We start from the raw sequence: 14,738 nt of genomic DNA on the forward strand, positions 1-14,738 counted from the left end.
CTCACCGCCCGGCACCTCTGCGCGTAGCCCCGCTGCCCCGGCCCCGTGCCCGCAGCCCGCTTTTCTTTTCCGCTTCAACCTCGCAGGAGCAGGCGGTGGGGGCGGCGCCCTGTGCCGTGCCGTGCCGTGCCGCCCGGGGCGGGGGCCGGCGGACATTTTGTGCCGCCCCCGCTGCGGAGGCGCGGGGCTGCTCGGCGGGAGCCGCGGCGCGGGGGCCGGGCCGGGCTGGGCGGGGCGGGCTCGGGGCCGGCGAGGCGCAGCGGGGGAGCGGCGGCGCTCGGCGGATCGGCGGCGGCGTTCCCGTGCCCGGCAGGCGCAGATGGCGGCCGCGCTCCTCTTGTACCTGCCCCTGCTGCCGGGGCTGGCCGGCGCCTTCAACCTGGACACGGAGCGCGTGATCGTGCGGCGCGGCGAGCCGGGCAGCCTCTTCGGCTTCTCCCTGGCCATGCACTGGCAGCTGCAGCCGCAGGAGAGACGGCTGTAAGTGCTCCCGCCGGGTCCTCGTCCCTTCTACCGCCGGGGAGATGCCCGGGACGCAGCCTCCGCCCGACGGCACGCGGGGGGCTTCGGGGCAGGGACGGGGGGCACGGGCGGCACCTGCCGCCGAGCGCCCGGGGGCAGCGAGGGGGACTCGGCGGGGGCAGCGGAGCAGAAATCCCGGCGGGGACCGTGCGTGGTGGCGGCTGTGTCCCGGGCCCGGGCGGATCTTGGCCTCGGGCGCCCCCGCTGCGGAGCGGGCAGGTGGGAGGCGGAGCGGGAGGGCACAAACCGCTGCTGGCGGGGCGAGGGGACAGCCAGGAGCCCCTCTGCGAAATGCAGAAAACAGAGCAAGGCTCCTTTGTGCGTCGTCGGGAAGAGTTAGGGTTCCTTGCTTTTCGTGGCTGTAACTGAGCAGCCTTGTCCTGTACACTGGTGCTGGATAGAGCGTGTCTTGTGTAAGGTATTGTTAGGAAACGAATGTCTCTTCCCCAAGCGCTTATTTTTGGGAAGATGAACCCGTTGATGTAGATGGGGTGTACAGAAGAAGGAAGCTGAGAAGAAATCGTATATTCGATAAAGTTAACAGATAAACGTTGTTAAAAGTTCTTTGGACCTGTTTTGCTCAGGCTTGCATTTATGATTTCATAGAAATTACAGTGTGTAAAGGAGTATAAATCACAGGTTCCATCTTCTGTCTGGTATGCAACGTGACCCAATTGTATAGCCTGAAGAATCAAATACAGATCTGAGAGTTACTTTCTAGAGGCCCTTGTCTTAATTCTTGGCAGGATTACGTGTGCATTGGTCTCATTTCATTCTACTAAGAAAGCAGTGCCTGAAGGTTGTTAGTTTGCCATTATGTTGTCAAATGCTGATAGAATGAGTGTGTCAGACTATGCAGAGACGGAAAGCCAATTAGTCAGTAGAAATACAAGAGCAGTCACAGTATTCAAACTGGTTTGTAGTGTTTGACTGAAATGCCTCAGAGATTGTTAGCATGAAAGTTGTGTATTGTATGTACAGCGAGTGCTTCCTCAGGCAGTCCAAGCCTGAGTACAGAGCAGAGCCAGATGCTATCTGTGTTGACATGGCTTTCTGAATCCAGGCTTTCATGAGAAGCAGGGTTCTCAAATAGAGGAAAAACCAGACTAGAGAAAATGTTTTATGATGCATGGCTCTTAGTATGAGATGTCTTGGCTATTTTTTAAAAATTTCTTCTGTGTATTTTAACATAAAGCATTTGAGTGCTGCCCTGTGTAGCTGCTTGGAAAACCTGTGTTCAGTTCTTTTACATAGCACAGCCGTGTCACAGTCACTTTGAGCATCATAGCATCATTTTTCTGGAGTAGGGGTAGTAGTAATGTGGCTGAAAGAGAATAAGATATTAAATGTGCTGGACTATCACTATCTTTTGTATGGATATAGGCATGTTAAGCTCACTCTGTTACATCTTGTGAAATAAAATGGGAGTTTTAATGGAGAAACGTGAAGTGAAGGTTTCCATATTAGGCTGCATGTTTGTAAGTGATGATGTGATTTACAAATGAGTGACATTAATATTAAACAATTCATTTGGCGTGTTCCGCAGATACTAGCTTCTAAATAGCTTGGCTGTTTATAGGTGGAACAAGCTGTCTGCTGTCCAGGTATTTGGCAAAGTTATGAGAATGGAGATCATGTTGAGGTCTCATACTTGGAAAAGTGCGTAGTCCCTGTATGCTGCCCATTATTTGTAACTACAGGAACTCTCTCAAGACTGATAGAAGTAATTATTTCACCATGACATCTCGACTAGGGGATGGCTAACTTTAAAGCTCAGCTACAGTTTAAGTGCAGGCACTGTTGTTGTTGCTAGAATACCCGAAACCCGTTTCATCACTGAAACTTAATTGAAAGTGATACTCAGGTTCTCATGTGGAAGGGAACCCCAGTCCTCCTCCCCCCCCATCTCCCCTGAAAACCACCCTGCCAACCCCAACTTTATGAAATTAGACACAAGTTATAACTGATATGTGTACAACCAGTAAGTCCTAGGGAAAACAAAGGAGAAAAGGTGAAATAATGTGATTCTGTTCAAGGGATGTTTTAGTCACTGACGTGGAACAAGATTTGGTAAAACAAGCTGAAAGATCTTTAATTTGTCTCTCGCCTCACTGAAGTGACTCTTAAGTGAGATGGTTCTCTCCTTCTGCCTCAGACTGGATAATTCAGTGTTAAGCATTATGAAACTGCTTGGTAAGGATGAGGGTGGAGAATGCCGAGGAAGTGTGACAAATAAAGGTACGGCCGAAATAGCCTGCTAATAAACGTACTTGCTTTTGATCACTCCGAAATAGCCTGTTATTAAACGTACTTGCTTTTGATCACTTTTTTTTTCTGAAGTCACAGGAGACTACAGATTACATATAAACTTTGAATGGTAATTTTTGTATTTGTCAGTGTTAGATACTAATGCTGTGTTCACTAATGAGTAATTGCTTAACTCCCCACAGCATGGATAGCTGAATTCTTGAGAACTGTTTTAAATTTACTTGTAAATGGTACTTTATGTGAGACTGTGGATTGGTAACAGAATTTTATTTTTCTGTGTGAATGTTTTCAGGTGAGAAAAGTTGGCAAGTTCATCAGTTGAAGAGGAGAAAAACTTTACTAATTCACAGTAACTGAAAGTGGACTGCTAATAGCATGTGGGTGTGGAAGAGTGCTGAATGCAATCTTAATACGCATTTGGGGACCATTAATGTTACTGTTTGAGGGACTGAGGGCAGCCTGCCTGGCATGCTGTGCATAGTTCTGGTCTACTGTCTAATGTGATGAATCTGGTAGCAGAAAAGGCTATGGAGCTTTAAGGAGCTAATGGAGCTGTAAAAAAGCTGGGCTCCCTGCATGAGATTGTTTTGTTTTTAATATGTCAATACAACAAAAATACGGGAGTTGTGCTTCTGAGGGGTGGTAGTGACACAGCAGAGTCTTACAGTCTGCAGACTGGAAGGAGGTTTGTAACTTGGAGGGTCCTGAGACTCGGGGACGGTGTAGCCGTAAGAGTAATATGGTTCAAGCTTAAGCAGTTCTGTGATGAAGAATGTGAGGGTATCAAGCATTGGTAAAATATACTTAGTATATACGTTGGCTACCATATGTATATGTGTATTTGTATATAAATATTACGTGTGCATACATGAGCCATTTAAGATACCCCACGGGTCTTTTTCAGTCCTAGATTAGAACATCTACCCAAAAAGGTAAGAAAATCTCTTGAGTTTGAACAAAAGCCCCACACATTTGTGTATAACTTATAATTAATTACGATATTATTTTGAATAGCATTTTGAAGCTGAATTCATGTAGGCTTCTTTCTGTTTGAGGCAAAAAAGGGTGAGGCTATGGTAGCAGACGTTCAGGATCTTACCAGAAGAAAAGCTCTGTGGCTGACAGCTGTGGATAGGCACTTTATGACAAACCTGTGCTAACCATTAGCATCTATAAAGCCTTAAAAGTTGTAGTGTCTTACTGGAATTTTTACTCGTGGCAGGTTTTGCTGATAGTGCATATCTCCACTGTGAGCCATTATAGCAACATAAAACAAAGTTGCCTTTGGTCAGCAAGGCTGCTGACGTTGCTGTACTGCTGCAGTGCATCCTCAGTGGCATTTAGCCAGTGTTTCTGTGTTGTCTGAGGGCTTGTACTCACTTTGGTTGAGCAACAAAAGAGCTGGATTATGCCAGTCTGCAGTGGAAAATGACAGTTCCTGCTTGCAGAGCTATTGTAGAGTGATTCAAAGTTCAGGTGACCTAAATTAATCATGCTGTATATTTGCATCTTCAGGATTTAAAGGCCTTAATAGTGCTGGTCTTTAGAGCTTCTGTTTATACAAAAAAAAAAAAAAAATTGCTTTGTTATTGAACTTGAAGATTTATTATTGAAGAAATAAAGATTTTTTTCCTGTGCTAAGTTTGAGTTATTCTGTGGGTTATCTGTGGCAGAGATACAGCTGACAGGTTTTGTGGTCAGGTTTACAAATGATTGGAGACTATCATGTAATTTTCACTGTCTGGCAGCAGGTCTGGCCTTTGTCTTGCCTGTGGCGGGGCAGAGCAGTAGGGCACAGAAGTGCCTGGCACGGCAAGGAGCTCCCCGCAGAGGCTGCCCTACAGAGGCTTTACCCTTCCAGCACAGCTGTTTAGAGAGGGCAGGTCACCCTAGTCAAGGAATTTCCTTTGCTTCTGTGGCAAAACCCCTTTTCCTGAACAACAGAAGTGAGCTTGATGCGAGTTTTGTCTATAGGATATTGTGGTCTGTATGAGTATGTTATTTCCAGTGGTTTTTGTTTGTTTGTTTTCTGTTGTCCCCCACCTGGTGTTGTAGGTGGACGTGAGGCTTTGCCAGCACAACTGTGGTACAGACGGCCCACGCTGGGAAGTTGTGCTCCTGTAGCTGCACTGCTACGTTCTGCCTGCAAGGCATGGGTCACAGCAGAAGTGTGCTTCTGCCACAGTTCAGTCCAGGTGGCTCTGAAAAGACTGTGTCGGGGAAGATAAGCCACAATACAGTCCTCTTCCGTCAGCTGTGTGCATTGGCAGATTCAACTTCTCTGTGGTGTTGACTGGCATGACGGATGTTCATAGCGTAGAGCCAGCCTTCCGAAGTGGTAAACAGCAAACCTCTTTTCCCAGTCCTCTGTCCCTTTGAGAAATTTGTTTTTTTGGGAGGTCATATAGCTCTTAAAAAAAAAAAAAAAAAAGTTGTTTTTTATGGTTACGTAGAAGCGCATAAGGATCTAACTCAGTTCTATATGGTAGATACTTCTGTTACATTGATAACTATTAAAAATTAGCAAAATAGTAATTAATTGCTCTGTAAGTGTAAGCTTTCCGTGAGTAAGGACCGTAGCATATGCCTTTTGTCTGCTGTGATAAATAACCTTCTGTTCAGACTCCAGCTTTGAGAAACAGCCTAGGCAATCAGTTTCAATTAAAGCTCATAAAATTGTTGTGCTCTTCCTGTTAGATGCATGTACCTGGTACAACTTCTTGGTTTCATAGCTTTAAGTTTTTGCCTTTGCTGAGTCTGATGAATCAGTTTCTAATGTAAGAGGTACCGTCTCTTTGGTTTGGTGGGGTTGCTCACGCATAAAATACGTAGGGTGGGGGTGATGACAGGCTTAGAAGCATTTTGATTTATACTTTCCTTATATTTAAGTATCTTAATAAGTGTGAATGGGATGAATGTGAATCTGTGGAAGCACAAATTAATCTCTTATCAGGCTGTGTGTTTGGAAAGAGAAGAACATTCTGCAAGCTGCCACTCAGTGTCAAATGCAGACCTGCCAAGCCCTTGCAAGAACATTAAAATAGAAGTAATGGCTCAAGTAACCAAAATCACTTTAAGCTCCTCTGGTCCAAATCTGTTGTACTCGCCCCATTCTCAGAGGATTGAATATACCAAATAGTTCATATTAAATAATTAAGGTATAAGTCAACCCTGATGAACACAGCATACGCTAGCAGAGAGAACTCTCTTGCAGCCAAAGTATCAGATACATCGCAGGAACAGGATTGAAAAGTTAATCTTACATCCTCTAAAACTAGCAAGGTTAGACTTGTACTGTACAACACAGTATGAGCAGGGGCAGACCTTGATCTCGGGAAGGAGGAGAAGGCTTTTCTCTTCGCTAATCTGAATGAAAACTAATGAGCTGCACAACATGAGAGTTAAGGACAAAGAAAAGCATTCTCCTTGACAAGTTGTCTTGTTCTTGAGCAGAGGCTGAGGGTCCTGACAATACTTCTTAATTATGTCTGAAAAATGGGCAGAAAAGTGCTGGGGGAGGGCTCACAGTTGGAAAAACTTAATACTCTTCCCGTGCTTTTCAGGCGAAGCTCAAAGTAGACATGCCTGTTTGTGCACATCTGAATTAGTCTTCAGTGAAACTGTCCATGAAATATTCCATTGTGAAAAGGAGTTGTAAAACTTCACGTTGTTTCTTTTAAGTATGGTGTGTGGAGGAGAATTTGTCATATCTGGTGTACAGGTCAGCTTGAGTACAGCAATGAATGGGCTGAAATGTATTTTAATATCTCTAAAACCGGAGGTGGGAGTGAGGTGGAGAAGCATTTTTTGCTGCAGTTCCCTCCATCCACCTGGAGCCTGCAGTGAGACGTGGGGTGCCAGGGCACGCGTGCTGCCTGCCTGCTCTGCCCTGCCTGCCAGCTGCAGGCTGGGTGAAGAATTGAGGCTCTGTTCAGCGCTGGCATCTTGAAGCCTTCAGCTGGCAAACAGCTGCTTGAAGCTTGTTGCTGTCCTGGTCTTACTGACTGAATGGCACAGGAACGTTTCTGGTGCTTCTTCAGACTTAAAACGTGACCTCATGGGCTCCATAAGGGTATGAAGCAAGGGATACAGAATTCTACCAAGATGGGTAGTGTAGGAGGGTGCCATTCAAATATCTGAAGTATGTAGCATGCATGACACGAGGCCTGTTGTACTGTGTGCTGCTCTGTTCTAGGGCACGCGGGGTTGGAGCAGGCTTCCCAGGAGTCCTGCAACAGGCACATTTAAGTGAGCACTGCGTAGTTACATTAGCTGTGAGCTGGAAGGTTGAAGTACAGCTTTTTTTTTTTTTTTTTTTATTAGGCAAATGCCTGTTTAAAAACAAGCAAAAATCCATATTACTGAATAAGTACATGGTGGTCTGTACTGTGAAATGTAGATAAAAAATTAACACCTCATAGTGGTATTTAGCAATGGTAGGTTATGGTAAAAGACAGGAATATTTGAAAAAAAAGTATACAAAGTGGTCTGGAAGTATTTATTAGCATTATATATTGTAGACTGAGATATATAAAAGCAAGTTGCCGCTTTGAAAGTAATGTCAGGAGAATAACAACCTAGAAAACCAAAAGTGAATGCGGGTAAAGAAATTCTACTTCCATTTTTAAGAAAAATAGTATATTAAACATAAGTGAACTGAAACATAGGTTAATGAAGCTCCCTTTGTGACTTTAGTATCAAATACACTGTATTCTTTTATCCTTGGCTTTAAGATATCTAGAGTATTGCATGTGTTAGGACTATTTTGAGAATTCCAAAGCTATTGCGTTGGGGGAAAAAAAAAAGAGCTGTAGTTACCTTCTTTTAGTTTAAAGATCAGGCCAGATGTATTCCCCTGTGAAGTACTAGACAGTAGATTTTGTGTGGCTTTGAAATGATAGTGGAGGGTATAAAATACTGTTTCTCAAATTGCGATTTGTTGGGAGCATTTGCTTGTATGGCCTGGCCATGTTTGGCTCTGTTGGAGTGTTGGCTGTTTTTCTTGTTTCCTGATACAGAACTGTATCTAAAAATGTCATTTTCTAATACTGATTTCCTTTAAGCAGTTGTAATAATGTGCGTGAGGATGTTATGACTGTGTTTGGAAGGGAGAAGTTCCCCAGGGTCATGAATAGAAGCAAGGGTGGTTCACGGGATGCTCGCTGTCTAGATGCAACCTACAGCATAAAAATGTTCTTGAGCCCCTCCAGGGTAATATCTATGGATCCTATGCTGGATTTTGCTGCTTCTAGGTTACTTTTCAGCTGTTTTCATCTTCGCATTTGTTTTCTCCTTTCAGAGATCCTTGTGGATCCTTGAGACACAAGGAACAGCAAATAGGAGCTATTAGCATTTTTATTAATTGAGTTTGCTGACATAGTCTGATAGTGTCCATAGGAGTGGCAGACTTTCTGACAGACACTTACCATCATTTCCTTCTCAGTGAAGATTGCCAAGGCAATTTTTCAAATGGAGATAAATGTGTTTAGCTTCTGCCTGGTTCAGTTGGCATTGATACCCTCCTCAAAACCAGGCCTATAAAATAGGTCTTTAAGAAATAAAGTAGAACAAGATTGAAAATACACAGGGAACAACTGGTGCCTGTAATGCCTGAGGTTGTTTGCTCAGCAGCACATGCCCAGGTCAAAGGTCTGAGGGAAATGCATGTTTATCCTGGAAGTGCTCAAAAGTGGCAGCCAGCTGTTGCTGATAGCAAGCATGTTGTCCTCGTGTGTAGTTGAATTTTCTGGGTCCCTCTTTTCTTGTAGCTCTTTTCGCATTACTTTTGTAAGGGCATCATAAGGGCTAGTCAGTCTTGCACTTTGTTATCAGAGCTGCTGAAACTGCATAGTGGTTAAACCTGCTGGTGTTCTCTGGGCTGTGCTTAGCAGCGTGCATAAAAACAGATCGTATTTAATTGGACATGTTTGTTTAGTGTGAAACAACTTTAAGTGAAAACTACATTGCTTTCTTGTCTAAGATGATATAATAAATTTGCTGTATGTTTCTTATTTTTCCATACACGACCAACTGTTGTAGGAGCTACTAACAATCTGGCATAATTGTGCAAGTCCATGTGAACTCTTCATCCACTCAGTTTATTTTTCTGATAGAGAATGCTTGATAATTATATAGTCTGGCCCCAGAATATTGCTGAAGAGTTAGGTTTCTTCTCTTTTCTCAGCCATGCTGTATTCCTGCATGTCCTAGAAAAATCCTCTTTAGATGTCAGGTCAGATCCAGTGCTAGTAATAGTTGACATACTGTTTGTACAACTTTCTGCCTGGAAGAAAATAGGGTGTTAAAATTCCTGAAAGAAGTAATTATTCCAGGTTCTCAAGTGAGAAAGTGGAAAGTTGTGGAAGATAGGAAAAAAAAATATGGGTAAGGGGAAGCATGTGAAAGCTAGGCATGTATGCATGTGGAGGGGGAGCAGTATGTAGCTGTAGAGAATGCAGTGGGTTTTTTGGCATAGTCTGAAATGTAAGTTATTTTGCAAACAGAAAAATCTTGTTCTGAGATTTTGCAAGCTTGTTGAAATTCTCCCTGTTTGTACACTCCTACTCGTAGTAAAACATAATGTTCTCCATGGATCTGTGTAGGGAGAAGTTTGTTGTGAACATAAGATTTATATCTGTATTTGAGCAATGGTTCAATATCTGCATGTAACATAAGAAAAGGCTCCTTAAGAGTCCCAGCTGTTGAGGCATTTCCTTTTGGTGTACAACTTGGTTCTCCTACAAAAAATACCTTGTTGGATTGACATTCTTCTAAGTGATGTGAATGCCTGTGTTTTCAGTTAATTTGAAGGGGGAGGGATATGTGTCAGTCAGTACATTTGCCCAGTGACACATCTGCTTTTGTGATTAAGTTCATGGTTTGAAGAAAAGCTTACAAAATTGTTGATGCTATTGCATGCATTTAACACAGGACTATGATGGTTTTAAGACGAAGGGGTTATTTCAACGCTGCTTTAGTGTGCAAGTGACTTTCAGCTATCTTTGTGTTTGCTGGCAGTTTGTATACTCATCCTCTGAAATACTAATGAGGGATTATGTACGGAGAAAGTACATGCCTTGTCTAGACACATGGTCGCGTGCTGTGGACAGAGCCTTTCAGCCTGCTCCCTAGGTGTATGCCTCTGGTGTCTCGGGCTTATTTTGGCAGATAGGACAGCACAGGGCAACTCAGCACAGCTTCTTGGCTTGGCCTCGCATGGATGAGGTTGGTATGTGTTTGCCAAACGAGGCAAAGAACTTTGTCAGATGGTGAATCTGCCAGCATCGCGTATCACCGTTTCTGTGGTTGTGTATCTAGTGCAAGAGGTTTATGTCTGTCTTGCTCTCCCCGCTATGATTAAGGGGGAGAGAGGGAAGAAGGTAGAGAAGAGGAAGCAGTGCCTCACAAAGTGGATGGACTGATGAAGGAATGATGGCTTCTGTGAGCTTGGGAAGTAGCTGCTTTTCATGTTACGGAGGGCCATGGAGAGTAGTAGTAGCTGCAGCCCATGGATTCTAGCGTGAGATGACTTACTGTACTCTTCATGCCTCTTAATGGTTTAACTGTGGTCTTATATGAAATTGATACACTTCATTCAGTGAAATAAGTAGAGGAATGATATTTCAATCCAAATACTTGTTCTGCGCTGCATTAAAGCTGCAATTTTTCAAATGGCTCTTGGCATGTTGATAAACGGTATATGCCTGTTATGGTTGTTAAGTCTCTAACAGACACTGCCTTCAAAGGCTGACTGGGAGCACTGCTCTTTCAGGTTGTTCTTTGGGAAAAAAAAAGTCTGAGCAATTGTTTCTATATTCATGTTCGCTGTCTAAAACATGTACCTAGCAAATGATGTGATACTCCTTGCATTTCTTTAAAGCTCAAATGGAGGTGGCATATATTGTGGGAGTACTAAGACAAGCCCTACAAATGAGATGAAGTGTAAATCTGAACACTAAAATTCTACATGGTATGAATGGCCAGCAGCCCAGTTGCAGAAGATATTAATTCCTGAGTACTGGAGCCTGTAGAGTGACCATGCCCAGCAGCAGCAGCCACTTCTTTACCAGCCTGTTTTGCTGGAGGAGCTCAGGCAGTGCTGGACCAGAAGCCGTGTTTTTGGGTAGTAGCTGGCACAAGAGCCAGATTCCAGCGTGGGGAAGGTGTGTGAAACAGCAGCAAGCAGCAGGGATGGAAAATTGACTCTGAATGTACTGCTTTCTTGTAACGACTCTTGCTAGCTTGTCTTCCTGCTGTGGCACCTCAATGCACTGTAGCTGCTTGTGGACAAGGGTGGGTTTTGCATGGATTTGCACCTGATGTGGACAGGATGGCTGGGAGCAATGGCTGGGTTGGGAGCTGAGTGCCAGGACTTTGACTCGCAAGTTCATTTCCTTTAGCAGCACATTGTCACTTCTTGAGTTAAACTCCATATTACTAAGAGGACTTCATGCGGTAACAGGCATCACCACCACGCAAAATCTGGGTGAAAATCCCTTTTAACACTATGTCTTTTATAATTTTATCACAGATTAATTATAAAGCAATCTAATAAATGTTTTATGGTATCACTTATGGTATCAGGTCTATTCCTAGCATGATACATTGTTCATTCTTTCAAATCTGGGGGAAAGTACAGTTTGTAAGGAAGAAATTAAAACTGTATTATTATACAGTTTTCACATGCTATTTGACATAATGAATGTGTTGCATCTCCTAGTTATAGCAAGACTGGTGTACAAAATGGAAAACTATTTTGAAATAGGACTTTGGAACAGAACAGACCATTTCTTGCATTTTTTTCTAGGGAAATAAGCCTTCTACCAACATAAATGAGATCTGCTAAAAAAAAAAAATAATAATCCATATAGACTGAGCTCTTGACTGTGAGGGGAAAGTGTTTATTTTTCCATGTGGCTTCAGAAAGTCACTAATTAGTGGCCTTTCCAGAACAACAGGTAGCTTTGTAGTTCCAGTTTTGCTTTGTAGCTTGCCCTGGTCCTTGTGCTGCTTTTGGCTTCTTTTCCTAGCTCCTGCCGTAATCTGCTTCCTGAAAAAGGCTGAACTAATAAAACAAAAATCACAATCCTTTAAATGCCAAGCCTCCGGGCAAGAGAGACTGGTGGTGTCCTTGGCCGTGGCTTTGCATTGGTAGTAGGAAAATGTAACTGTGGAGTCGCAGATTAGGAGAATCATCTGTCACTTAAAATAGCTGTTAATAGCAGCCTGGGAATGATGGGTATCTCTGTAAAAAGCATTGCGAACAAACTCCCTACTCACACTGTTTCTGGCTGCGTTTTGCAGGGAGGGTTTTTTTTTTTTTTTTTTTTTTTTTTTTTTTTTTTTTTGAGAAGCTTGATCCCTTGGTTCGTCTCCAGTTCCCATTAACTGCCTGTGTATGTGGAGGGAAATCTCTGTGCTAATGAGTCCATGGTGCTCCTGCCTTGCCTGTGTAACAACTGGTAGAAGCCAGATCCAGGCAGAAAGCAGAGGTGGTGCCAGCTGGATTTAAATGCAGTGTCTGTCCCATTGACCAGCCTCAGTTATGTGGAAACACTCTGTGTTTTAGTGTTTCCATCCTCCTCTTTCCTAAAGTTCGTATACTGGAAATCCATCCCGTGGAAGGTACTTCAGATGTCTGCATTGAGAGCAGTGGTCTCTGCCTGGAGGTTTTAAATATTGGGTACATATCTAGGCAGTGTGACTGGTAATTTGGTAGCACAAATTTAATCCAAATATGAGTTAGTGGTTGTTACTTTACTTTCTTTGTTTTGATCAACAGAATGAAACTCTGGGAGAGCGTGTGGGAGGAAAAAGGATGCAGGAGTCTATCTGTCTAGCCAGGAGTGGAAGAAGTTTCATAGCATTTAGCTTCATCGCTTTCCAGATTCGCCCCCCTTGTGTTGATGGAGTCTTTCTGAAAACACAATGAAGAGCAGAGTCTGCAGTGGCAGCATTGTTATCTGAGAATAGCAACCTTAAATTGGACATTTGTGCTCAATGAAGGTTGCAAAATTGGAAATTACTTACACTACTGACTATTTTATTCTGTCTATTTGTGGAAATGGCTAATGGTTAGTTACCCAGGAAACACTGTCAGTGATTTCTACTCCAGTCTGTTAAAGCTCAGAGCTGGCACTATTAATGTGTTGCTACTACTTTTAAAGAAAGGATGGCAAAGATGGGGTGCCTTGTTTGGGGCAGAAGATACCGCAGAAAAGAAAGGAATTCAGGGAATGAAGAAAGCTTTGGAAGGTAGAGTAGCTGGGCTCAGTGTAGACCATGGTATTTTTTTGTATTTGTTTAAATCAAAATGTAACTTACTCAATGGAAGCTTTTTCCTTTGATGAATAAGATTTTCTTGCCAAAAATGTTGAAAGATGTTCTTCTTCCTTTTGACTTGTTTTCTTTTCAGTTAGTGTTTGTTCCAGAGGTATTGCAATGAATTGCTGACAGCTTTTCTTCTTTGAAGTATGTTGTGAAAACTGTACGTTGTCCTCAGGAAGTTCCAGGCTGTAAGCGAGGAAGAGAATTCCTTGCAGAGTGAGAGGAAAATTTGCAGGAGCTTGGAGGTCTTCTCTGTTGCCTTTGATAAGGTTTTCTCACCTTAACTGTAGCTTTCCTTTAGGAGTAAGTGAGGGGTGGTTTCATGGGCAGTACTGGAGGGAGTTGAGACAGCTGTGAGCAGAGACTGCTCCAAGTCCCACTGCTGTTTTCATTACCTGAGAAGGATATTGCAGCCACAGCAGCTACTGCACTTCACAAGTTACTGGTGAAAGCTGTGAGGACTTCGGATCTGTACCCTACTGCTAAGTATTCTGTATTGCTTGTTAAAATGGAAAGCTGTTTCTGGTGTATTTTGCTTTGGATTTAATACCTCTGTTGGGCTGGTTTTGGTGAAGACACAGCCGTCTCGCTCAGGTGCAAGGCAGCAGGGTGCTGCGGTGAGGTGGGGATGCTGCTGAGGGCCACGGTCCCATGCTGGTCCCGCTGCAAGGGCTCAGGCCTGTCCTGGCGGCAGGTTGTGGTCATGCAGCATCTGCATGATGCAGGCACAGCCCACCTGAGCAAAAACTACCTCTCACTGAGGTGAATTAGTTTAACTGGCATCATGTGCAGGCCTGGAGCTCTACCTGTGCAATTATCTCAAGTTTGGCCACGAATCTAGGATTGTAAAGGAGTAAATCTGTCCCTGGCAGCCAGCAGATGCTCATAATTGTCAGTGGGGCTTCAGTTATTACCACTGTCTCCATAGAGGTAATTAAGAGAAAGCAATAATTAATCTAATTCTAGCCAGTAGAGCAACAGGACTGATGTATTTGGTCTGAGACTAGAATTTTAGTTCGAAATCGGAAAGTGCGTGTTTTAATTATGGGGTATAATTGGAGTTAAAGAGCATTGTAGCATCGTGCCAGGGTGTGAGAGATTCTGCATTTTTCCAGCAGTGTCACTTGTTAGACAGTTCTTTCAATCTATAGAAGTGGCATTTTTATTCGGGGTAACGTAATCAAATATTAACAGAAGTTCACTTAATGCTCATGCACTCTGATTGGCTCATGGAAAATCTAATCAGTTTATAGCCTGTATTTAAGCAAGATAAATGGTGAAAATCAGGATTAAAGTAATAAGAAGCATCTGATTCTGTAATTTACATGAAGAATAAACCTTTTTTTGGTCTGCCTTTTGGCTCCTAAAAAGCTCAGGCTCCAACAGGAACTGGTGCTGAAAAACATCTACATTCAGGATGTTGTATGGCTGAGCTTCTTTTATCTGCATAGTAATAAAACAAGCCTGCCATGGGATAGAAAACTCAGTAAAATGCCCATATTCTGGAGTCTTGGGGGTATTTATCTCCAACTGACTTGGCAGTCTTTTAACCATAATGGATTCTAGAGCCTGACTTTTGGGGCATTCAGGCATTACAACGTTTTGAGTGTAGCCTGTGCACA

General features: G+C 43.4%; 1 protein-coding gene and 1 long non-coding RNA gene across 4 annotated transcripts in view; one reads left to right on the forward strand and one right to left on the reverse strand.

The window, feature by feature from the left end:
• The first annotated feature begins 219 nt into the window (after positions 1-219).
• Positions 220-14,738, forward strand: part of ITGA6 (integrin subunit alpha 6) — a 42,638-nt gene continuing 28,119 nt past the window's right edge. The window contains exon 1 of one of the 3 annotated variants that reach the window (XM_068685705.1): positions 220-480. In XM_068685705.1, the coding sequence (XP_068541806.1) occupies positions 320-480 (161 nt within the window). In that variant the 5' untranslated portion in view covers positions 220-319. The remainder of the gene's footprint in view (positions 481-14,738) is intronic. The other 2 variants (XM_068685706.1, XM_068685704.1) reach the window with 2 other exon arrangements.
• Positions 11,668-13,547, reverse strand: LOC137858252 (uncharacterized). Its single transcript, XR_011097597.1, has 2 exons — positions 13,114-13,547; positions 11,668-12,706 (listed from the first exon to the last, which is right to left on the reverse strand). It is a non-coding gene; the product is annotated as an uncharacterized lncRNA (long non-coding RNA).

Source organism: Anas acuta, chromosome 6 (genome assembly GCF_963932015.1).
Source record: "Anas acuta chromosome 6, bAnaAcu1.1, whole genome shotgun sequence".
NCBI lineage: Eukaryota > Metazoa > Chordata > Aves > Anseriformes > Anatidae > Anas > Anas acuta.